The sequence below is a fragment of the Podarcis pityusensis genome (assembly GCF_964106645.2).
Source record: "Podarcis pityusensis genome assembly, chromosome: 6".
Taxonomy (NCBI): domain Eukaryota; kingdom Metazoa; phylum Chordata; class Lepidosauria; order Squamata; family Lacertidae; genus Podarcis; species Podarcis pityusensis.
This window is the reverse complement of record NC_138030.1, coordinates 70,180,946-70,205,822: the sequence shown is the minus strand read 5'-3', so window position 1 is coordinate 70,205,822 and position 24,877 is coordinate 70,180,946. Positions and strand designations below refer to the sequence as shown.

The following is a 24,877-nucleotide window of genomic DNA, read 5'->3' as shown; positions in this document are numbered from 1 at the left end:
AAATGGCTTTCATTTAAAGCACATTGGCACAACTGTGCAAGGGATAGATATTTTGCATATAGCAGCTGAGGCAGTTGATGAACTGCATCTATGCAAAGACTAATGCGTTCCATTTTAAAGTGGAGGGGCCAAGAAAATAGGATTCTTATAAATGCCATCAAACACATTTAATATCCTTTTTCTTCAAACGTAGCTCAGCTGGCTTAAACCCAGAGTCTCTCGACCAGATTTATTATGGATTAGATGCATTCCATCTCACAACAGGAATGTGCTTATTTGGGGTGGGGGAATCACAGCACAGAGCAATAAAGGCTTAAGCATTCAGCCACTTGATATATTAATGGGTAGCAGTTATTATAAAAGCCTTCTGTTGTGTGCTCTTAAACTTAAAATTGAGTCTACATGCAGCTTTCTTTTAGAAAGGGCATGTGTACAAATGCAGGCCGTTTTCTCTTCTTCGGTAAGCAAACATACAACTTGCTTTCTAGGGCGAGCTTAAAAACACAGCTGTGAACTTCCAACATAATAAAATTTAGCGGACATCAGAACACCAGTGGAGAGCACCTGATGTTTGGAGCTTCTGATATTATAAGCCCATTCCCCACTGCACCGATCACAAAATTCCTCGAGTAGTTTAGCAACCCTTTATACAATAAAAAAATAAAATTAAATAAATAAGAGGGTTGGACTTCCCTTCTGACTCTACCGTTCTATGATTATATGCTTCTAAGGAAGGATAAATTGACTCAAGGGCTTCAATATTGGATCTGGGCACAGGGGGGCCTAAGTTAAGTTCAGGCTCAGTTAAAGGGCTCAGGTTCAATGCCTTCTTGGTCATACTCTGTTCTGGCTGTGACACTGCTGGAATCTGAGGTCATGGAGGTTTTCCTGTTGAAATCTTCTCCCAACCCCCCGGAGCTGCTAATAGTCCACTGCAGGCAGTTGGGGGAGGGGAGACAAGTATAATGGGGTTACATTATGCCCATTAGCAACTGGGGGGGTGATCATTTTGAGAGGAAAGAAGTGGTGCAGGGAGGAAATAATTAACCTTCTTCATATCTATCTATCTACTATCTATCTATTTATCATCTATCTATCTATCTATCTATCTATCTATGTATCTATCTATCTATCTATATCTGGTCACAGTTACTCAGTGCTGCACCTAGCTTTCACCCAGAGAGAGAGAGAGATTTTAAAGTTTGAAACAGTTCATAATATTATTAATGGGCATTGAACTAATATGATCAACTCAGGTCATGGCTTCATGGTTTCTTTAAATGAATTCACTGTTTTGTACCACTGCACTCATTTTTTTTTTACGAGTGAAATAATTTTTTAAGTCTGGTTCATATTGATTCAATATTTAAGCTTTGACACTTGCAGGCAAATAGATTTTTAAAGAAATTATGACCTAGCTTATGAGTTCTCTCACTACTTAAATTCATCTGTCTCATCTCTTCTGTACCACGAGGTTAAACGAATCTCCACTTAATCTCAGCCAATTCACTTGGTATTGCTATGCCATCACAGGCAGCAGAGACATTTGCTTTCTTTGTGGCCGGCATAAGCCTCAGTACTCCTAAGAACCTGCCTTTTGCTTTGCTTCCACCTGCCTTATCATATTGATGCGACCTCTTCCCATAGCAGCGAGTTCTGTATACTGAGTGTTATCCAGAAAAATCAATGGAACCTTACAACCAGTTCTCATGTTACTTTTGTGACTTGTTTTGTCTTCGCACATGAGGGCAGCTCATATGGCAGTGAACCAGTAACTTGACTTTTGCAATTGCAGCAAGATCCATGATTCAGAATGGTCAGTGAAATTGCTAGACTTATGGTGTCTAAAAGTATTTTTGTTGGCATCCGTCGGGAGACAAATGAAAGAGCATGCCTTCAGGGGCGAAGTCAAACCGTTGGAGAGTTGCAGTGCTTGCTGTGGCTGTAGAGACCGATACGGGAGAGACATGTTTTATTGCAGGTGGGGCAGTTAGATGTGGCATCCAGTTTTGCTGCCACAGGTGCACCATGGTGTGTGTTCTCTCTTTGCTCCTCCCAATTGTCTTTCCTTCTCTGGTCACTGCTGTGGATAAACAACCTGACTGTCTGTCCCCAGGCACTGAGATCATCTGCAAGGGATTCCCATATGGCAGGGGTTAATGTTCCCAGCCTGCATGTCACTTTTGCAGACATGTTTGTAACACAGAGTTGTACTGCCAACACCTGAACTACTTGCTACAAACAAGCAAGGACTGTTTTGTTAGCTGTGCGCAATCACGCCACCTTTTGCAAAGAAAATGCCCAGTGCACACCAAATTAGATATTTAATGTCTATCAAGGAATAAGTGTAGAAATCAGAGCAGAGCAATTGCAAGTTTGTGAAGGAGTGGGCAACTCGGAATACCCAAGTTGTTAATTTACTATGGTGGTCTATTTGCGTGTCAAGACCCCGCAACCACCCCCTCGTTGAAGAATAAACACACAGGACACAAATATTAGGTTAATGTTATTGGGCAAATTTTGGCCACAACTTTATTCATTACAGAATGTGAGCGGTATTGGCTTAGGCATTGAATGAACCGGACTGTATCTGACTCCTGCGTTGCGCAGGGAGTCTGGTAAGGGTAAACCACCAGAAGGGGGAGCCCCGTCAATGCAGACCAACTCGAGCTCCCCCAGGTGTTCCTGATGGGGTTGTGGCATGGCCCTAGCCTAGCCCCGGACTTTGGACAAGATCCACACACCCCGGATTCCTTTAACAGAATACCCTTAAGCTTGGAGGAGCAGGTGATGGGCACACCTCCCCCATCATAAGGTCAAACAATGCCTAACCGCAAAACCTTACAAAGTTGTGACAATTGCTACGAGGTAGGCGAAAACCAAATGGCCCCATGCCAATTTTGCCAAGTAGAAAAATTCCTACCAGGCCCCTCAACGGCCACGCCCCCACCAGCCAGAGGATTGGCTGGCTGCTCGTTGATGTGGCCGGGATCCCCCGGGCAACACAAGACTTTGTCCCCCGCCCTGGAGGTGAGTGGGTGGCCACGCGGTCCACCGCAACTCCTCCCCACAATGAAGTGGAGCAGACTTCTTGCCCCCCGCCATGCATTAGCACAATTGACAACTTTTAATTGTAAGATAAAAATGGCTTCTGGGCACAGAAGTTTTCTAGTTCAGGAGTGGTGCTGTAGTTAAGATGCTTGAAGTGCTTTTATGTGGATGCCCAGAAGACTTTACAACAGATTCCCAGAAATTTACATTCAGTCTTGCAGGGCATGCGTGACTAATGTCAAAGTGTTGCCTTTGAAATGCATTTTGGGGACTCTTCAGTATCACAAAGCAAATGTAAAGGTAAAGGTACCCCTGCCCATTTGGGCCAGTCTTGCCAGACTCTAGGGTTGTGCACTCATCTCACTCTATAGGCCGGGAGCCAGCGCTGTCCGCAGACACTTCCGGGTCACGTGGCCAGCGTGACAAGCTGCCTCTGGCGAGCCAGCGCAGCACACGGAAAGCCGTTTACCTTCCCGCTGGTAAGCGGTCCCTATTTATTTACTTGCACCCGGAGGTGCTTTCGAACTGCTAGGTTGGCAGGCGCTGGGACCGAATGACGGGAGCGCACCCCGCCGCGGGGATTCGAACTGCCGACCATGCGATCGGCAAGTCCTAGGCGCTGAGGTTTTACCCACAGCGCCACCCGCGTCCCTAAAAAGCAAATGAGGTACTCACAAGTCCAAGCTGTGCAATAAATCTTGAAATATTTTATTTGGTTAACCCCTCCCAACTGATTGATTTGGGGGGGCGGAGGGGGGGCTTTTCTTTCATTTGAATCTACCTTCACAAAAATAAGTAGACTTTCCTAATAACACCAATCATCAGTGTGATTATGCCAGATTGAAAGTTGGTTCTCTAAACTTGGCTAAAAAAGCATATCACCTTTAAATAAATTTCCGGACATCTCTTTTTGGTTTGATATGTGGATGTTCCAGTACAGCAGATACAAAGCTGGACAATATGCATGGTTAAAAGCTGTGCCTAGAGCTGCAGTCTTTAAATGAAATTCTAAAATGTGTCTTTTTCCAAACAGGTTGAAGTAATGAAGAGAGCACTTGAAAGCCTTAACCTGAATATTGTAGAGATGACAGATGAACATGCAACCTTAGATGGAGGAGATGTTTTATTTACAGGTACAGTAAAATAAAATATAAAACTTTGCCACATAATGTTTCGGCTGCACAGACAGCTTGATGGTAAGGTACTGATTAAAAAAAACCATTTCCCGTTTCTCCTTACATTTTCATTAGTTAATTTGCTTGTTCAACAGTAACATGAGACTTTGAACACAGGAAATAATTTCCTAATGCAATAGAATAACAAGCGAATTAGGAGAAGTAAACTATGTTGTTGTTGTTGTTTATTTCATTTCTATCCCATCCTTCCTCCCAAAGGGGTCTGAGATGGCAAAGCAACAAGACAACACAATTACAAACAAAATAAGAGCATTAATAGTATCTAAAAACAATTTTAAAGTGCTATCAACAGGAGTTGCTCATATCACACAGGTGCCCTGAGGTTTTTTGTGTGTTAATCAGTCTGCTTTATTTTATAGGTTGCTTGGAAAAAATAATGTTAGTACAGTCGTACCTTGAAAGCCTTGCGAGATGAACGTTTTGGCTCCCGAACTCCGCAAACCTGGAAGTGATTTTTCCGGTTTGCAAACATTCTTTGGAACCCAAATGTCTGCCTTGACTTCCGATTGGCTGCAGCCAATTGGAAGCTGCACCTTGGTTCCCAAATGTTTTGGAAGCTGAACGGACTTCTGGAATGGATTCCGTTCAACTTCCGAGGTATGACTGTATTAAGATTGCATCAAAGGTCAATTATCCAGGCCCCGCTGCTCCTTCTCATTGCCGTTGCTGCTTGTTCACCTGCCCTTTTTAAGCTAGTGAGCAGTGAGATGGTGAACAGGAAGGAATGGGAACCTCCAGAAACCTTGCTCTCTCTCTGTTGCTGCCACTGGGAGATTATGCTGATTGGGCACAGAGGGAGAGTCAAGTGAATGGGCAGCAAAAGTGATAGGAAAAAAAGCTGGCTTCATTCTGAGATGAGTAGCTCATTGAGATGATTGTGCCCACACAACCTAGGTGTAGCGCAGGTTATTGTGCTGATCTCAAAAGGACAGGAGACCAGGCAAGAACAATAGTACTTTTCAAAGGGTCCAGTGTCTATTTCTATGTATGTATAAGCCTTCTGGTTTTTTGGAGTATTATTCTTTTGTCTATCTGAAGGAAGTGATGGTGTTATACTTGTAAGTTACTATTTCTAAAAAAATTAAACTATAATTAAACTTGATGTTGCAAGATTGTGTGTCTATGTTTTCAAAGGACATTTCTTTGTTCAGTTTACTTATTCAAATGATGTTAACTTCAACAAGATTGGACAAAAACAGTATTGCATATGAACTCAATCATGCCTATTAATATTTTATTTTCTCAGGCAGGGAGTTTTTCGTTGGTCTTTCAAAGCGGACCAATCGACGTGGTGCAGAAATTCTGGCAGACACCTTTAAGGTTAGCAGAGTTGCAGATTCACCTTCAGATGGGGGATCCAATGCGTGGTAAAGTTTAGCACACTGTATAAAAGGAAGGAGCCAAGATATATGCCAGTACTGAGGCATCTTCTGTGGACAATTCAAGGCATTAACACAGTGCAAGGACTAAAAACAAATAAGAGAGATTACTACAGTTCTGTGCTATAATAACACATTTATTTTTTGTTTCAATTGGGGGGGGGCTGTGAGGCTGGAAAATGGATTGTTCATCTTTTCTTACTTCATTTTTACACTATAAATAACATTCGGCTGAGGCACACAGTGTCATTGTAGGAAAGAGGACAGAGTGCTTGTCTTAAATTGCTGAGACCTGGGTTCAAAGGTCCACCGCACCATGAAACTCACTTGGTTCTGGTGGGTCATGATGACAAGGCATGGTTCCATGAGAACTTGGAGAAAAAGTGAGAAAAAAATATATAATTGAAAAACATGTCTTATGCTGCAATCATCTGCACAAGGTACTGGGAGTGCGGGACTTAAGTCCAAATAAACATGCATAAGATTTGCAGGTTACAGCTCATCTTTCATTTTGATTTAAAAAGTGGTTGGCATTCCCGAAAAGTTGATGTTTCAATATTTCTTCTTTGCCTGAACATGTATGGATGGAAGATGTTTTGAAGATACATACAAGGAATAAAGAGAATTTTGTTCAATCTGCATTTTTAAGCAGACTGACCTAATTTGCACATCCCAGACTAATAAACTAATTAGAACATTATTATACTTCTAATTTCCTCACTGCTCTGAATTTTGCAATCCAGAAACATTCCAAAGTTGTTGTTTTTAATTGACTATTTTAGAAATGCTTATTTTAAATAAGTATTTTGTATAATATACAGTACACTTATTTTGTGATAATTTACATATTTAAATACTCATGAGTATTGGAATACAAATTCTTGCATGGGTGGTGGTGAAAGTTGTAAATTGCAGATCAACGTGGAAATGGGATGGGAGGAGGCTTAGGTCTAAACACATGGAAAAATTAACATGGACTGGGAATAAACTGATCCATCCTATCCCTACACATGAAACAGCTCTATTAGTGGTGCTAAGCAGATCCGACGCAGAGCAGGGGTGGAGATACCTGCAACCCCCATGATGTCATTAGATTAACTTCCATTCGCTCTAGCCAGTATGACCAATGATCATGGATGATTGGAGCAGCTAATAATAATAATAATAATAATAATAATAATAATAATAATAATTTATTTATACCCCACCCATCTGGCTGGGTTTCTCTAGCCACTCTGGGCGGCTTCCAGCAGAATATTAAAATACAATGATTCATCCAGTATTAAAAGCTTCCCTAAAAAGGGCTGCCTTCAAATGTCTTCTGAAAGTCCGATAGTTGTTTATTTCTTTGACATCTAATGGGTGGGTGCCACTATCTAGCCTAGATGGGAGACTTCCAAGGAGCCATACATCAGATGTTCAAACTCTTTGGAGGAAGAATGGAGTAAAGTATAATAAATCATTAATTTCTGAAATCATAATTGAAATATTATTTTGAACATTATTTCCCATCCAAACCACATTGTAAGAATGGCAGTCTGCTGGCTTCCGCATAACCTGCTTCCATGGAAAGTATTCAGGAGAAGGGTGCCTGTTACTAGGAAACTGTTGTGTCCTTTTTATGCTCATAGCCACTCAACATTTCTTTTTTTAGAGGCTCTTGAAGTCAAACTGTCGATTTTATGGAGGCTTCTTTTGCATGTTAATGAAGCATTTTTTTATCTACTTGTTTCCTGAAACAACAATGGCACTGAAGTAGAACTCTCCGTAGAAAATTGCTGTGGTTCCAAGAGTTGACTTAGAACTTAAGACACACAAATTCATTAATGCACAGGGGTGGAGGGTGCAATTTATAATTGTGTTAGTTTACGAGATTACCAATCTAACGCATTTCCTTTGCAAATGCCTAATTTGTATACAGGATTATGCCGTTTCTACAGTCCCTGTTTCTGACTCCTTGCATCTGAAGAGTTTCTGCAGTATGGCTGGGCCAAACCTCATTGCTATTGGTTCAAGTGAAGCTGCACAGAAAGCCCTCAAGGTAAAGCTTGCTAAAAATAGCCTGTGCTTAAAAAGCATTGCTTTTAGACTCAGTGTTTCCTTACAGACTCCATGTAAGAGGGAATCCGGCCTACACAAGGATCAACAGCCTCAGCAACTTGAAAATGAAGAACCGTTCCAGCTGTGATATTAAATACATCTTTGTTATTCACTAAAAAAAAAAAGTGCCAGTAATGTCAGCATGAGGGGTTGATAGTTTTGGGGATCACAGCAGATGTGCAGGGGGAAATTAACACTTTCCTCTCCTGCTGTGGTGCTGCATAGAACCCTCCCCCCCCCCCCAGCTATCATTTACTTGGAGTAAAATAAGCAGAATGTATGTTGAGAGATGGGGGTAATGGGAAACTGCGGGGAGCTGAATGAAATGGAGTATCCTGAAATGGAGTATTGCATGCTAACTGGAACACTGGAGAAACCTTCTGCGCTGCAGCATTTTATTATTACAGGTCCCACTTGTGTTAGAGATGTAGCAGAAACCAAAAGTGAAGTAAGCAGTGTTTTAAGAAGGAAACAGCAGTTATGCATGCTTATTGTTAGTGGGACGCGGGTGGCGCAGTGGGTTAAACCACAGAGCCTAGGACTTGCCAATCAGAAGGTCGGCGGTTCGAATCCCCATGACGGGGTGAGCTCCCGTTGTTCGGTCCCAGCTCCTGCCAACCTAGCAGTTCGAAAGCACGTCAAAGTGCAAGTAGATAAATAGGAAGGTAAATAGCATTTCTGTGCGCTGCTCTGGTTCGCCAGAAGCGGCTTAGTCATGCTGGCCACATGACCCGGAAGCTGTACCCCGGCTCCCTCAGCCAATAAAGCAAGATGAGTGCCGCAACTCCAGAGTCGGCCACGACTGGACCTAATGGTCAGGGGTCCCTTTACCTTTATGCTTATTGTTCTGTACTCCCCTGCTCATCGTTCTTCCCAGTCACTGCATAAGTTGCAGGCTGCCATTGTGTTCAATTATAATATCTGAACCCAGGCCAAAATGCACATGCTAAAGTAATCATCAGGTTTGGGGGTGGGGGAAGGGTGCTGCTATGATTTTTGAGAGCAAGCAGGTAGGAATGTTAGAAGAAGAAGAAGAAGAAGAGTTTGGATTTGATATCCCACCTTTCACTCCCTTTAAGGAGTCTCAAAGCGGCTAACATTCTCCTTTCCCTTCCTCCCCCACAACAAACACTCTGTGGGGTGAGTGGGGCTGAGAGACTTCAAAGAAGTTTGACTGGCCCAAGGTCACCCAGCAGCTGCATGTGGAGGAGCGGAGACGCAAACCCGGTTCCCCAGATTAGGAGTCTACCGCTCTTAACCACTACACCACACTAGCATCCTTGTCAGAAATCTTCGGGTCCTTGCTGTTACTCAAGTAAATTAACTAACCTGTTTATGGGGTATGTTGTACAGACTCATCTGGCCGTAGTGCATTTTGCTCAGTGGTACAAGCAGTATTGGTTGCAAGTCCCTCTCACTGTCACGGAGTGTATATTACACAGAATAGGACTGGAATGTGGCTTCTATTCCTTATCAGAATAGCAGTGGCATCTCTTTCCAAATTCCTGTGCGCTCTCGTCCGCTGGGGACCTGTTCAGCAAAGAGTGTAAGGGAAGCTGGAAAGAAGGTCCAGAGAAAGTTGGTGACTCTTGTTTGGATCTTTGCCATCACTTTATTTAACTTAATTTGGGTGCCTCGTATGCTGAGTGTGTGTGAGAGAAAGAGAGAGAGCGTTACTGAACCAGCAATAGAACGGCTTCCCTGAAGGCAACTTGGTATTCTGCAGTTTAAGCTGCCATCACTTGAATCCAGCCAACACCAAGAATCCCAGGGGACAGATAAATCATACATTCAGGATTCCAGTGCATACATTCTGAGCCCTCTGGTACTGAGGTGTGAGCTTGGAGGAGGAGGTTGTGTACAAAAACTTACATGTGTAGTAAAAGACTGAACGTTTCCTGAGTTATTGTTACGTCCGACCTGTTTTTTGAAAACACGTGGCTTGAAATACTCCCTCTGGTTGAGCATGCCCTCATGATTACTGATCTTTTGTTTTGGCAGATGCCTGCTATCTGTGCTAGGGTTAGCAGCCTACTTTAAAAATATAACTGTTGTTGCTGTGGGAGTTATAAATATTATGTTTATCTCTTGGTTTAGGAAATGTGTTAAGTAAGGATGATTTGACCCTCCCCAACCAATAACTACACATTTGTCTGTGTTAACTGGAAGAAACTGTTACCTTAATTAAATTTCTTCAAAATGTCATCGATTTTTATGTACGGAAAGACTTTTTAAAAAACTTTTTTATTAGCAAAAACATGCATACAAAATACACAGAAAAAACAAACAATTAAGAAAAACATGCATAAAAAAGAAAATTGAACATGATAAGATAGTCTTACAATGTTTGTACTTAGATTAATATAACTCCTGGTTTATATATAGTGAAATCATTTAGAAGTCTAATATTTGTATACTAATATAAAACAAAAGGAAAAAACAAAAACAAAAAAGATTAAATCAGATTAACTACTTAGACAATAAAAATGCCTATCTATTGATATAATTTGAACCCATATTAATGTTTTTTGTACATTATAACATTCATCATTATAACATTCATTTTGGGTTGAATCCCTTTTCCATTGTTGTATTGTTGACTTCATTCTACCTCATTACAGTTTTAATATAAATGTTTCTGTTTTCTACCCTGTCTTTGATTATTAATCCTCATCTTGGAATGAGGAGAAAATATTTTGCTGTCTGCAAAATTATTCAAAACACAGCCAAGTCTTGTTGCTGGAACCTTGTTTTATCAAGTAGTGATTAAAACATTCCCATTCTTTTTTAATTTTATCTGTTGGTTGATTTCTTATTAACTCTGTCATTTTCACAAGTTCCAAGTACTCGCATAATTTTAGTTGCCATCCCTCTCTTGGTGATGTGAGTTCACTCTTCCACTATTTGGCTTATTTTAAGCAGTGAATTAATCTGTTAAAGTGCAAAATAGCCAATTGACTCTGGAAACCCTATAGCTGATTGACAGTTCTAGAGCATGCATATTCTCAAATTCATGACTTGACTTCCACTACCCCCATCCACGAGCTTTAATTTCTTTTGGAATACCTCAATACTAGACAAAAGCCTTTTTAATTAGCACATTAAGCCAGGCAGAGTACCCAAAAGAAGATGGATTTTAAAAAAATAAAATTCTGGCTGTGCTTCTCTTTGTTGTTCCTTATCAGGAGTGACACATGAAAGTCATTTCAAAGTCAATGTTCTTCAGTGTAGAAAATTCATCTCACCCTGCTGAAAGAGCAAGTTTACTATGATACCTGTGTGGCTAGCTTGCTATATTTTAAAGTTGCAAAAACTATATCAAATCAGAGGAAGATTGGAATTGAGTCGTGCATCAGTGTAAGTCAGGAACCATTTAAACTGCAGTGAGGCTAACTGGTGGTGTCAGGCTAAGGGAAGGAGATTTTGAGATAGGCAAGACTCCTATCAAAAGCAGGCAATTTCTAGGGCAGGTGCTTAATAGAACTTGGAAGGAACAGGAAATCTTCACTGTGTTCAACAATTGGCCTTCTGTGGTTGCTTGGCCTGCTTTGGATTAGCAAATCTGTTGAGCTGGGGAGATTTGTTTTTGTCTCCTATGCTGTAGTAGAAAAAGTTTTCCTACAGGACTAGCATAGGACTAGGAAGGACTCCAGGGGATAGCAAGAACTATCAGGTGCATCTCCAAGCATGTGTCTTGCTGCCCCACATATTTGATCAGAAACTTCATGAATGATCAAAGATAAATAAATTTAAAAGCCTTCACTCTGGGTCGGACTAGCCAACGGAGGCTTCACCTGAAGCACAAATAGCAGGGATTTTCGTTTTGTTTTGTCCAAACCATAGAAGAGAGAATGAGCGTGCCAAAGGTGATTCAGGCTTCCCTGCCACCACTATTTTACATATTGCATTCACATAATTAACGTCAGGACAAATGACACTGCCAAAAATGCAAACTTAAGTGGATACCCTTTGGGGAGCTCTGAACTAAGAACTAAGAAGAAGCAAGTAAGATGAAGATGAAAATATAGCCTAATTACTGCATTCCCTGCCACGATAGGGAAAAAGAATAACAGGAATATCCCAGGGCATGAAGAAACAGGCTTGAATTTACAATCACTCCACAAATTCTGGAAACTAAAAAATTCTGGAAATATACCGTAGCGCCATTAGTATGTGGCACCTGAAGGACTATCAAGTATATTGTGATGTAAGCTTTCATGGACTAAGAGTCCATTTCATCACTTACATGACATGGGCTTCTTGAAAGGTTTGCAATCATCAGGGTGATGTCACGGCCAGATTTCTGACACTAGATCCCTTTGTAGAATTCCCCCATTGTAGCCTGAGTAGGTTCTGTTTTTCTTTTGCTGCTTTTGATGTACAGCAGAGCAGAAGCTGTACCCAAAGGGCTTGAATAATAGCTCTTTTCAGTGAAATGAAGTTTGGTCCTAAGGATGCAAAGGTTACACTGCAGCTCAGCCTGTAACTGAAATCGGATCTACTACCTAGAGCTCCATCTAGTGACTTCCCAGCAAGATCCAGAGGATTTCCCCCTCATTTTCTCTGTTTGAAAACAGAAAAGAAAAATGGTTTCTATTAAGATGAGCAGATGCTGCTGGGGGCATCAAACTGAATAAGGCTATTGTGAATGGCTCTTGTTTTGCTTTTTCCTCCTGTTTATAATTGCTGAGATTTTGTGTAACTCAGATTGTTTGTACTTGTTTGTTTGTTTGTTTGAAACGTTTTTACCCCCAAATTCCTTGATCTGCTGGTTTAGCGACATGGGTTGTGATTGTAAGAGAGAAAACTGAAGACTTGAGGAGGTATAGTACAGAATCTACTACCTTATTTTGCATAAGGTATAGAAAAGGAATGGGGGACATGTGGTCCTGCAGATGTTGCTGGACTCCAGTAAGCCTCCACCAGTATAGCCAGTGGTCAGGTACGACAGGAGATGTAGTGTAGCAACATCTGAATGGTCATAGGTTCCCCATTCCTGGTGGTGTAAGATTTATTAGGCTGCAATCCTGTGGAAAAGTATAAGTGCCATTACGATACGATATCTTTATTGTCATTGTCCCATACAGAACAACGAAATTGAAAAATCTACATAAGACATTCAAAACCCAACAAGCCTGCTATCCCAGCTATCCCAACCTGGTTAGCCCCCTAAAAACTCTGATAACCCATTTTTAAATACAATATACTCCCATACAGACTCCTTATAATGCGTTTAAAACCAAAATGGCTTTTGGGTAGAAACTTTCTCAGGCGGCTAGTCCTAGTCTTTATAACTCTGTAGCTTCTTCCAGAAGGCAGAAGCTGAAAGAAATCATTTCCAGGGTGCGCACTGTTCTGCGCTATCCTCAGCTTTCTTATGGCACCTGGAAGCATAGATTTGATCCAAGGTGGGAAGAGTGCACCCAATTATTCTCTCCACAGTCTTTACAACCCTGGACAGCATTGTTTTTCCCCTAACCGTGCAGCTCCCAAACCACACACACAGACCATAAGTTAATACACTCTCCACAGTACAATGGTAAAATGCCATCAACAGGTCCTTTGAGAGATTATTTTTCCAGAGGATTCTCAGAAAATATAACCTCTGCTGTGCTCTCTTCATCAGGTCTTTGCTGTTTTCTCCCCAGGTTAGGTCACCTCTCAACTCCATTCCCAGAAATCGAAACACCGAGACCTGTTCCATGCACTTCCCCCTAATAATAAGTGGCTGAATATTCAAGTTACATTTCCTTGAATGCGTTGGGACTTATCATGCATAGGATGGTGCTGCTGGTCTTAGTTTAATATTCATCTTGCTTGATGCAGGTTGCTGGTAGAACTAGTAGTTCTTCCTCTTCTGGATGGGATCCAAAACTAAGACCCAAAGTCAAGGGAGAGAAGATATAAACATTAAGGGCCGGCGCTACCATTGGGCAGAGTGAAGCAGCTGTCTCAGGTGGCAGATGCTGGGGGCAGGGGGGCCACAATGAAGCACCAGAGGACAGAGCTGTGGATTCCATGTGGCCTGCCCTGCACCGCTAGGCTAGGCTAGCCTCCTGCCCCCAGGTCACCAGTGTTGAAGTAAGATTCAATGATCTGTCCAGCTGGAATGGAGTGGGGTGGAATGGACTGGATTAAAAAAATAGGGATGACATGTTGTCTTTTGCCTCAGACAGCAAAATGGCATGGTCTGGCCCCGATAAATATCCATGCCTTCCAACATCTAAAGAGTCTTTAATAGGATCAGTAAGCAACGGTCTTTCGTCCAAGATTTACTCTAGTGGCTAATGCTGGTTGTTATGAAGAAAGAAAGAAAAAAAATGAGGTAACTTGCACTCCCTTCCTAAACCCTCTTCCAGTAGGCCAGTAGTGCTTCTGACTTCCATCAGGAACTTTAGCTCTGAGAAGTCTGGAGCATGCTCCGTGTAACTTAGATTTCCACGTCAGCCAATAGATATCTATCTAAGTATTATGCTTTAAATGGCCTCACTATCCTGTGTTTTGTTTCTCGAGTCACTTTTTAGCAGCCCTTAGAGTCCTGCTGAGGCAATACTTGAACGGATGCCTATTTCTGATGTAATTCAGTTAAAGTTTCATTAGCCCTGGGGACACAGGCTAGACAAAATCACCACTAGGAATTACTGGAAGAACAAAAACCCACTTTATTCCTATTATGCTCTCCTTCTCATCCCTTCCTTCAAATGTAAATCCCAAGATTCTGCTTGTTTACTTAGCTGGCTGGGCAAACATGAATGTCCAGCTACCAGGCTCTGTCTAATCCTCTAGAGCTTGTATCAACTTTACCAGGCAACGTACTTCTGTGCTGCTTGCCGTAGGTGGACAGAGGCTCTGACTTATTCAATATCGAGTCCTGCTTCAAGCCATCTGTCATTTTCAGGCACCTCAGAGCTTTCCCCTTAGTTTCAAAAGGCTTTTGTACATGACAACCTGTATTCCCATTCAGGCTTAAGTACTATTGCATATGCGCCAGCAAAAACAAAACAAAAAACAAAACTTTGTGCATATTTTCTGGAATATTATATACTAGTTATTTTCCAGTTCACTAACTGCTGAGTTTACAGAGAAATGAAGAGGTAACATGCTTTACACTTGAGACTTCTGGCTGGTGCTGATCATTGTGTGCCACTGAATTGTTCTCCTCTTGACTGGGTTGGGTTCTTGGTGCAGATGTATATTGGACAGAACTTAGTGTGTTCGGCAGCTGGGAGAGAGGGAGATGGAGGGAGGGTCTGCAAGGGGCACAGATACCCACAGGTTTGGTGGAACTGCAGCAGCTTGCAAATTTCTCTAGCATCTGAAACCCTATCTGAGGGTATTAGAATGGAGCAAATAGGTAGAGCCATATAACATTTCCTGGGTAGATTCTGTGAGGACTGCTACACAGAGATCTAAACGGGTTGGCTTTTAATAATAATAATTTTATTATTTGTACTCCGCCCATCAGACTGATGTTGCCCCAGTCACTCTGGGCAGCTTCCAGCATATACAAAAACATAATAAAACATTAAATATTTATAAACTTCCCAATGCAGGGCTGCCTTCAGGTGTCTTCTAAAGGTTATGGTATGTAGTTACTCATCTCCTTGACATCTGATAGGAGGGTGCTCCACAAGGTCGGTGCCACTACCGAGAAAGCCCTCTGCCTGTAACCTCACTTCTTTCAGGGAGGTAACCGCCAGAAGGCCCTCTGTGTCCGGACTGAATGATGGAGGTGGAGACACTCCTTCAGCTATACAGGGCTGAAGCCATTTAGGGCTTCAAAGGTCAGCACCAGCACTTTGAATTGTGCTCTGAAACGTTTGGAAATGCTGTTTTAAACGGAATGTGGTGAAAATGCTTTTCATCCTGGGTTTCATATGTATTCCCAACATATTGCTGTGTTAATTTTGGAAGTAATGGTAGTTTTCTACTACTTCAGCATAGTGGATGCTGATCGTTCTTAATTGCATAGCTGTAGTTGTCACATTACTCTCCTAGTGAGACATTTGTCATGGGATATCAAAGTAATTGAAATAACACTAATTAGCTCCAAGTATATCTGTAAAGAGCAAATTAGCACAATTTCTCAAGAGCATTCTGACTGTAGGAGAGAGCACAGCAGCCATATAATAATTTTACCACTGGTGCTGAGGGCAGTTGAGTAAGAGCCCAACAATCCGAGACATAGAGAGCTGTATCCAATGTTAGTCCTGCTGAGAGTAGACCTATTGAAATGAGTGAACCTAAGTTAGTCATGTTCATTAACTTCTGAGTACGACTAGCATTGGGTATAACCACAAAGAGTCAAGGACGGCACAATGTGTCCTTGTCTACATATGTGTATGCAAGGCATACACACTGATGGAACACACATAGGTATGTATAACCAAGAGTCACAGTGTGCCCAGACTTGAGGTTTGCTTTTCTAAGAAGGGCAATTAGATGCAAGATAACAAGCCAAAGTTTAGTACACGTGTGGAGAACTACTGGCACTCATGCATAATTAGGCTCTCTAGGCTTCCCCCACCTGGCTTCCAAGACCAAGCTGCACCTTTTCTGAGAACCTGCTAAAACGCAACACAGCATCTCATGGGCCTGAATCTACTGGGCCCACGGCTCAGTAGTGCACCTGCTCCACATCTCCTGGGGCTATTGGAGAATTGTCAGCCATTTGTCTTCCACCCCTTGAATTCTCAGGTTTGATCTCCTGGTCTACTACTGTGTTCTTCCAGCTTAAGTTTATTATTCAAATGAAGTTATTCTAGGTTTTTTGTTTAATTCGTTCTCCTGCTAGGTTGACCTTCTCCACTATTTCAGTGTTGTTGCTTTTGACTGAATCCACACACTCGCTCAGATCGTCTGGCTTGTTGTCTAGCGTTGTCACCCAGCAATCTTTTAAGTTCCTCTTTAAACGATGAATGTTGTTGCAATAACTTCCCCTTCGCTGCGTTAGTCAGCATTGCCAACGTTATTGGGGCTTCCTTGGAAGGAGATAAACTCCCTGTTTAGGAAATGTCTTTGGGGGTTCAGATGTACCGAGAATATTGTTGCAGAAAATGCAATTGCAGATTAAGGAAGGCGGATTTGGAATTCCAGATCTGGAATTTGTATCCTCATGCTTATTTTTTGGCAATTATCGAACATTGGAGACCTGCTGAAGGTCTTAATCTCCCGAGTTGGGCAACCCTAGAGCATACATATACCGGTATAACATTCTTGGTTGGGCGGACAGTATTAAGATAAAAATATTTGAAAGTTCCAACAACTCCTGAAACAATTAAGTCAGCTAATGAAGGCTGATGTGTTTTCAGAGCTTGCAGCATTCGGAGAACCTTCAGCTTTTAAAGTATGCTGAAACCTCATGTTATCAGTTCTGCCTTTCCCCACTATTCTACCACAAGCACAGAGATATTGTTTATTAAGCTGCAGGTCACTTTAGGCAGGCTTTGGGGTCCATTTTTACTGGGTGAGCCGGGTTGCTGCCTCGCTACGCCAGCATCTAGCAGGCACTGAAGCGCTGTCCCCTTATACATTTTTTGAAACTTTTTTTTTTCAGATTTCTCTCTCTCTTTTGCTGCTGTTGCATAATAAACTGGGCGAATCTGTGATTGCGAAAGAGTTCAGCTAACCACAGAAACGCTGAGAGTACAGCAATTAACCATAGCAAAGAAAAGTTAGCAGAGAAATTAAGCTAGTAAACAAATGTGTGTTAAAAGTTTGGGACCCCTCTAATCATGTACCTCTGGCCACCCGGAGCTTGCCAGCTCTTGTGACTGGGGAAGCTGTCCGCTTGGCTTACGTAAATAGGAACTTGGCTTCCCTTGTTATTGTTCTTGTTTGCTTTCCTTTGCTTTTCTGAGGACCAACTTCCCTTCTCTTTCCCTGCTCGTGTTCCAAAAGACAGGATGTTCATTCTCCGAAATTTCTTGAATGCAACAGCAGTTTGAGCCATTTCCTGGACATGTTTTTTGCTTTCTGCAGGAGTTCCTATGCAATGGCTGAAGCTATGTCCCCAGTGCCGCCTTGTTTCAAGGTTATATCAGAAGAGGCAGCAGAGCAGCTCAGGGACACCATATCAAGAGTAGTGCAAATCTACAGCCTGGTTATCAGTTAGATTCCTAACTGCCTCTGAAAGGCCAAAGTAAAATAATGGCGGGAGTATCCTGTGCTTTTTTTTCAGCCGCAACGCACCAGAGTGCAGTTCCAGCACCTCTCAGGTTGGCGCCATTGTAGGTCAGCACTCCATCTCCCCCCCCACACACACTTCTTGCCTTTACATACAGTGGTACCTTGGGTTAAGTACTTAATTCATTCCAGAGGTCCATACTTAACCTGAAACTGTTCTTAACCTGAAGCACCACTTTAGCTAATGGGGCCTCCCGCTGCCGTCGCGCCGCTGCTGCGCGATTTCTGTTCTCATCCTGAAGCAAAGTTCTTAACCTGAAGCACTATTTCTGGGTTAGCGGAGTCTGTAACCTGAAGCGTATGTAACATGAAGCATATGTAACCTGAGGTACCACTGTACTTCTGAGAAGCCCCAGATGAACATTTCAAGTCAAAATCACAGCTGGCCAATGTGTTCTTTAATATCTATTACTCCACCTAGCTGCTAGCCACTCCTAGCTGTGATTCGTAAAGCTACGGATCGGGGCCAATTTGTATTTCCTTTTCTTCAATCCATCTCCCATGTAGTGGCGGCAGGCTTTAAGCTTTTCAGCAAGGCCTCCACCATTGCCCATGCGCACGTTTGCGCGAGGGCCCTTCCAAGCTGCCCTAGCCATCTGCCTGAATCTAAGAGAACGAATGAGGAGGGAGCCTACACCAGAATCAGGGGCGACCCCCAAACCAGTTTTCTGTAGTTTTTAGCACCTCCATGGGTGGTGAATGCAGCTGTTGTCAAACGGCATCTGTTCAGGGCTGCGCCGAGTAGCCTGGTGACTTTCTGTAACAACTTCATAGTGAGTTCCGGCACCTATTTTCTTGCAAGGGTGGGGAAGCAGTGGTGGTGGTGAGGTACACTAAAGAGAGAGTGCCTTGTGCCTGCATGTGTGGTCAGTGTGCATGCTGTATATGTGTTTGTTGTGCGCAACATGCATGGTGCTGGTGTGAGTGTATATTTGCCGTATGTATGATGAACACACATGTGGGTGGGTGCGAGTGATGGAAGCCTGCTGGGAAAGGTTAGGTAAAGGTAAAGGGACCCCTGACCATTAGGTCCAGTCGTGGCCGACTCTGGGGTTGCAGCGCTCATCTCGCTTTATTGGCCGAGGGAGCCGGCGTACAGCTTCCGGGTCATGTGGCCAGCATGACTGAGCCGCTTCTGGCGAACCCAAGCAGCGCATGGAAATGCTGCTTACCTTCCCGCTGGAGCGGTACCTATTTATCTACTTGCACTTTGACGTGCTTTCGAACTGCTAGGTTGGCAGGAGCAGGGACGGAGCAACGGGAGCTCACCCCGTCACGGGGATTCGAACTGCCGACCTTCTGATCGGCAAGTCCTAAGCTCTGTGGTTTAACCCACAGCGCCACCCGCGTCCCTGCTGGGAAAGGTTAGCCACCCATAATAAGCCTTCCCCATATCTACCACATGTTAAGGTGGCTGTTCTGTATTCATTCTTTCCCTGAACACCATCTGTTTTTAATAAGGTCTCCAGCAGTTGAAAGGAACACCAAACTAAATATGTGACGTCTCAATTAAAAAATAAAAAATATCAACAGAGTTTTGACTGGAATGGGGTTCGAGGCACAATGGAACAAGGAGAGCTGGGATGACAGCATGTGAATGAAGAATACTCAGTCTGTTTAGGGTCTTTGCTGGGCACATTTAATTGCATTACTTGTTATCCTAGACTTCAGTTGGCAAAGTATGCCTTGTAAAACATAATTGGAAAAAATGAGATTGGGGGCTTTGGAAATTTCTTTGTTTGACATCAGGAAAGCGTGACTCAGGCTTTGGAGAATGCGGACCAAAAATTGCCCTGCACAGGAAGGACAGAATTCCCAGAAAAATTATGCATGAAGGAAATGCCAGGCTCTTAGTGTAGATGGCCATGCAAAGGTCTCTGGGCAGGAATCCAGATTCACACATACTGAATTTGTGACTGTTTTAATCTTTGTCAATAATGAAGTTTTCCCCTGTAGTACATCTTAAACACAGCACACACTGGCGAAATGGATGTTAATTTTTCTATAATACAGACATTTGCAATGAATTAAATACAGTGGTACCTCTAGTTACAAACTTAATTTGTTCCGGAGGTCCGTTCTTAACCTGAAACTGTTCTTAACTAGAGGCGTGCTTTCGCTAATGGGGCCTCTTGCTGCCGCTGCGCCGCCGGCACACGATTTCCGTTCTCATCCTGGGGCAAAGTTCTCAACTCAAGGTAACACTTCCAGGTTAGCAGAGTTTGTAACCTGAAGCGTTTGTAACCTGAGGCATTTGTAACTCGAGGTACCACTGTATGCTTGTATCATCTTATATTCAGAAGGCCTTTCTGCAGCAAAATCCAATCCATCACTACCATCTTTTAACTGCCAGCTGAAAGAGAGGTTTAGGAAGAGAAGGGTTTCATTTGCTCCAGGAAGACCTTTTGGTGCATTGTGGTGAAAACAGGTTTGCATCTAAATGGTAAATGGAGCAGCTTCTTCCCATTAGTAGTCCCAGAATAAAATCCTACTTGTTTTGCAGTTTTAGGGCACCATGAAACAGCATTTTCATCAGATGGTTCTCTCAGTTATCTGCATAAATTTGCAATTTGCTGTGCTATCAATACATTGTAGAAGATGTCTCGTTTGGAGCACTTTGTCAGCAGCACTGATACTGCTGAAATTTGAAAAAATTAAAGGTTCTGAATGTGCATTTTCCCAGCTCACAGTTCCCAGATGTATTCCAAGAAGATCTCACTTGTCCTGAAATCCTTTGTCTACATGGAATTTAAATGAAAAGTATTATGGGTTTATGTGCCAGGTTTGTGCTTGTGCAGTCTACATTCATTAGGTTAGGCACTTAAAGCCAGCAGCGATGTTGGTACATGTTCAGAAGTTAATTGCTTTGATCCTTATCTTGATGACACTCTGGTTTATAGACTAAAACTTTAAAAAATGGAAATGTAATTTACAGAGCAGTACCTTGGCTCCAGTTGTGAGCAGTCAACTGCACCTGGAATTTCCAAGTTTGAAAAAGTCATGTATGCCTCAAGAGCATACATGTCCTGCATGAAGCCCAATCTTGGCAAATAAAAGACGAGCAAGGAATAGATGCAGGTGGGCTTGTGTGCAGGTGGGCAGTATGGCTGAGGGAAACCTCTTGCCAGAGACCGTGCTGACATTCCTGTCCCCCACACTTAATGGTGTTGAAGAACATGCATGCACCTTTTAAACTTTCTTGTATAAAGAGTCACATGCAAAAAGCATTCTGAGACTATATGGATATAAATATTAATAGCTATTACACACACAAACAGACCGAGATATTCTCCAATAATGCTTTAAATTGCTGGTTTGATTCCCAGTCAAGCTGATGGGAGTTGGCTCATTGCTGACTTCAAATGCAGAGCCATCCCTGCACCACATGGCTATGACTCCTCTTGCATAGACCTGTAGATTATCACATTAGAGACAAAACACTGCTATTTAGTTATTCTAAAGTGTTTTGTCTCTTTCTTTTTCTATTGGCCCTATTTTCATATAAGGAATGTCGGAGGGTATGGATGGAGAAATAATGTGATCTGCTATAAGTCAGATTCCATTGTCTCTATGTGATTCCTCAAATCACAGCTGTGGGCCCATCCTTATACCCGCTTTTTAAATGTTAGTTACTTAGAGCAGTGGTTTTCAACCGATGTGTTGTGGCACCCTGGGGTGCCTTGAATGATGGTTAGGGGTGCCACAGGCAACCCTGGCCTCTGTCCCTCTTTTCTTCCCTCCCTTCCTCTGATGTCCTCTCACGTTTCTGCCTCCCAAAGGCTTGCACAGCTGTTGCAGCAGCCCTGCTACAAGCTCCCCAGGCAAATGGTGCCTCTGGGGCTGGCCAGGGGGTGCTGGTTTCCAGGAGCAGAGTTGACTTCGGGGTAAGCAAGCAGGCGAGGGAGCCCAGCCAGCCAGTCCACCAGCCCTTGCTGTTGGGAATGGACAGAAAAGTCCCAGGCCCCGTGGGGCAGTGTGAGGAGGCACCTCTCTTTGTGGCAGGGGGGCAGCTCAGAGACCAGGGGCAGTAGCAGTGGCTGCCCAGAGGACTCCCAAGGAGAGTGGAGAAGAGAGGAGGCTGAGGGAACACTCCACAAGGGAAGGGTGTTCATAAAAATGGTGAGAGGCTGCCAGCTGTGCAAGCAAGGGGTGACATAACAGAGCTCCTGAGCCCCACAGGGGTGCCAAAAAAACAATGCAGTTGGGCAAGGGAGCCGTGGACTCAAAAAGGTTGAAAACCTCTGACTTAGACTATTAAGGTAAATAAAACAGCTTAAACTGGTTTGTTTGATATTCTTCCACAGACACTAACTATGTGCACAAACTATGGGATCGTATACAACACGAGAGATCGACTTTGCTGTTTCTATATTTGTGTTTGGTTCACATCTTTGGTTTTGTAATCTACTATGTGATTTCCAAATGCCTTCTGTTATTCCAGAGTTTGGTCTTGGTTTAATTTGCTGTCTCACTTGGGGGTCTTACATCTCTCAGAAAGTATCGCTCAGTATAAGGTTACATATTCCAAGGATTCGTTGCATACTGTAAACAAAATCAAAAGGTGTTTGGTTTCTGTGCCTTCTGTTTAAATGATTGTTTGCAACTGACTCAAAATACATTCCTGAGAGCTGAGCAACTGCTTCCATAAAAAAGTACAATAGCAGGGATTTATCTCCCTTTTCCCTTCAAGAGTGAGGCACTCAATTTGTGTCAGATCATATCCAATCACAGGTTCTTTTTGCACTGATACCAGGAAGATGATGCTATGATAAATTATATACCTTAAATGGAACCTAGACAGGTTTACTATGAACAGATCTAGCACAAACTAAATTAATTCTCAACCAAGGTAATCCAGATATTGTGCAAAGGAACAGTACAGTGGTGCCCCGCAAGACGAATGCCTCGCAAGACGAAAAACTCGCTAGACGAAAGAGCTTTCCGTTTTTTGAGTCGTTCCGCAAGACGAATTTCCCTATGGGCTTGCTTCGCAAGACGAAACGTCTTGCAAGTTCTTGCGAGTTTGTTTCCTTTTTCTTAAAGCCGCTAAGCCGTTAATAGCCGCTAAGCCGCTAATAGCCGTGCTTCGCAAGACGAAAAAACCGCAAGACGAAGAGACTCGCGGAACAGATTAATTTCGTCTTGCGAGGCACCACTGTATTTGCAAAAGAACTCCTCCTCCTGACACCTGTTTGGTCTTGAGATTTATCTATTTAATTGGTGCTAAATGCATATAAGAGCATGAATCTGTTGCAAGGATCATCTAGTTCACTGTTCCCTATCCTATAGTGGTCCCTATCCTATACTCCTGCTCCCTCTGTGGCAATCAAAAGTATCACTGCTTCTGCCTGCAGTCTGAAGTGAAACAGTCCAGAATTTCTACCAGCCTAGTTTATCACTTCATTCTGAGTCACTGAAATTGAGGATTGAAACTTCCATAGAGGGCATGTGCTATTGTCAACTGCAATCCTATACACACTTACCTACTGGTAAATCTCACTGAACTCAGCTGGTTTACTTCTGAGTAAACATGTACAGCAGACTTGCCCTGTAAATGCCATAGCTCTTTCCTAGAAACTGATGGAAACGCACAAGAGACAGTAGCAGCCTTTCCTTTCAGAGACTTGCTTTAAGAAATCCTTCCGCCATCTTGGAAAGTATGCAGTCCTAAATGGTACAAATGGAATTCATTGTGACTTTGCTTGGTACTAATACGTTTGGCATTTGGAAGTGCTTGGTATGCATTAGAAATCTCTCTGCGGAAACAATACCTTTGTGCAATTATTTCTTGTAATCCCCTCCCCCAGAAGAGCTCCCCCCCTTACAGTTGATGAACTCTTTCTCTAAAGGTCTCCATCTTAACTTTCCATAACAGACAATGCAGCAGATGAGTGACCACCGCTACGACAAGCTTACAGTTCCTGACGACGCTGCAGCAAACTGTATATATTTAAACATTCCTGGCAAAGGTCACATCTTGTTGCACCGAGCCCCTGAGGAATATCCAGAAAGTGCAAAGGTAAAAAAGCAAATAGAATAAAAGCTCCTTCTTACAAGGTGCCGATCAATGCTAAACTAATAGTGGATGTGTAAGGGAAGGTGTGGAACGTTACTTTAGCCATGCCTTCAAATACTAGCCATTTCTACTCCCCCTTGCACCGAAATGCTTCTGTGCGTTAAAGAGGAAAAAAGGAGTGGAAAGGTGAAAGTTTTATGTGCATGGTGCTAGCAAAAAAAATTAAGCAATGGGTCTTGTGCTGTGAATTCCAACAGCTTTTCTTAGCTGCTCCAGGTGATGGCACAAAGGTTGCCATTTCCAAGGATGTACCTGAGGGCAGAGCATTTTTGTATCATTCACATGTGTTTTCATAACTAAGCATAGGAGACCTGGTCACAGCTCCTGATGCTTAAGTTGATCCTTCATAGCTCTTGTAAGTTTTCCATCATCTCTGCTCTGTAAAGGATTCAGAGTGCAGGTTTGGGATACTTGCTGCTACTGTAGTACTGTTTGGTTTAATCAGTTCTATAAGTGATGCTGACACATGCTGCAATTTTTAATCACCTGATAGTTGTGCAGGTCTTTCCTTGGTTCACGCCATTAGTGCACTTGCATTTTTTGCTCCGATGAATCATTTCCCTGTATCCCCTTTCCAGTTTTAACAATTCGCTGGACCAAGAGAGGTTTTTAACCAGGCCTCCAGAAAGCGCTCCCCCTAAAGGCCTCTTTTTAGCCCTCGTCAGACTGAAATATGTGCTCCCAGTGTGATCTGGGAGCTGTAGACTTGTGTGTGTGAGAGAGAGAGATTTCCAAGTCAGAACAGTGGGGGGAGGCATAAGTAAATATGTAACCAAAGCACAATTTTAGCAGCGCAACCTCTTATTTAAATACTTAGAAACCGTTTCTGTGAGAGTAAGAAATTCGCAAATATAACACCTTTCCCCTCTTGTTTCTTTCCCCCCCCTAAA

General features: G+C 42.8%; 1 protein-coding gene across 5 annotated transcripts in view; it reads left to right on the top strand.

Moving 5' to 3' along the window:
- The window catches only part of DDAH1 (dimethylarginine dimethylaminohydrolase 1), a 123,071-nt gene that overhangs the window by 92,152 nt on the left and 6,042 nt on the right, over positions 1-24,877 (top strand). For all 5 annotated transcript variants that reach the window (XM_081008767.1, XM_081008769.1, XM_081008768.1 and 2 more), the window contains 4 exons: positions 4,085-4,184; positions 5,494-5,567; positions 7,548-7,667; positions 23,787-23,930. In XM_081008767.1, the coding sequence (XP_080864893.1) occupies positions 4,094-4,184; positions 5,494-5,567; positions 7,548-7,667; positions 23,787-23,930 (429 nt within the window). In that variant the 5' untranslated portion in view covers positions 4,085-4,093. The remainder of the gene's footprint in view (positions 1-4,084; positions 4,185-5,493; positions 5,568-7,547; positions 7,668-23,786; positions 23,931-24,877) is intronic.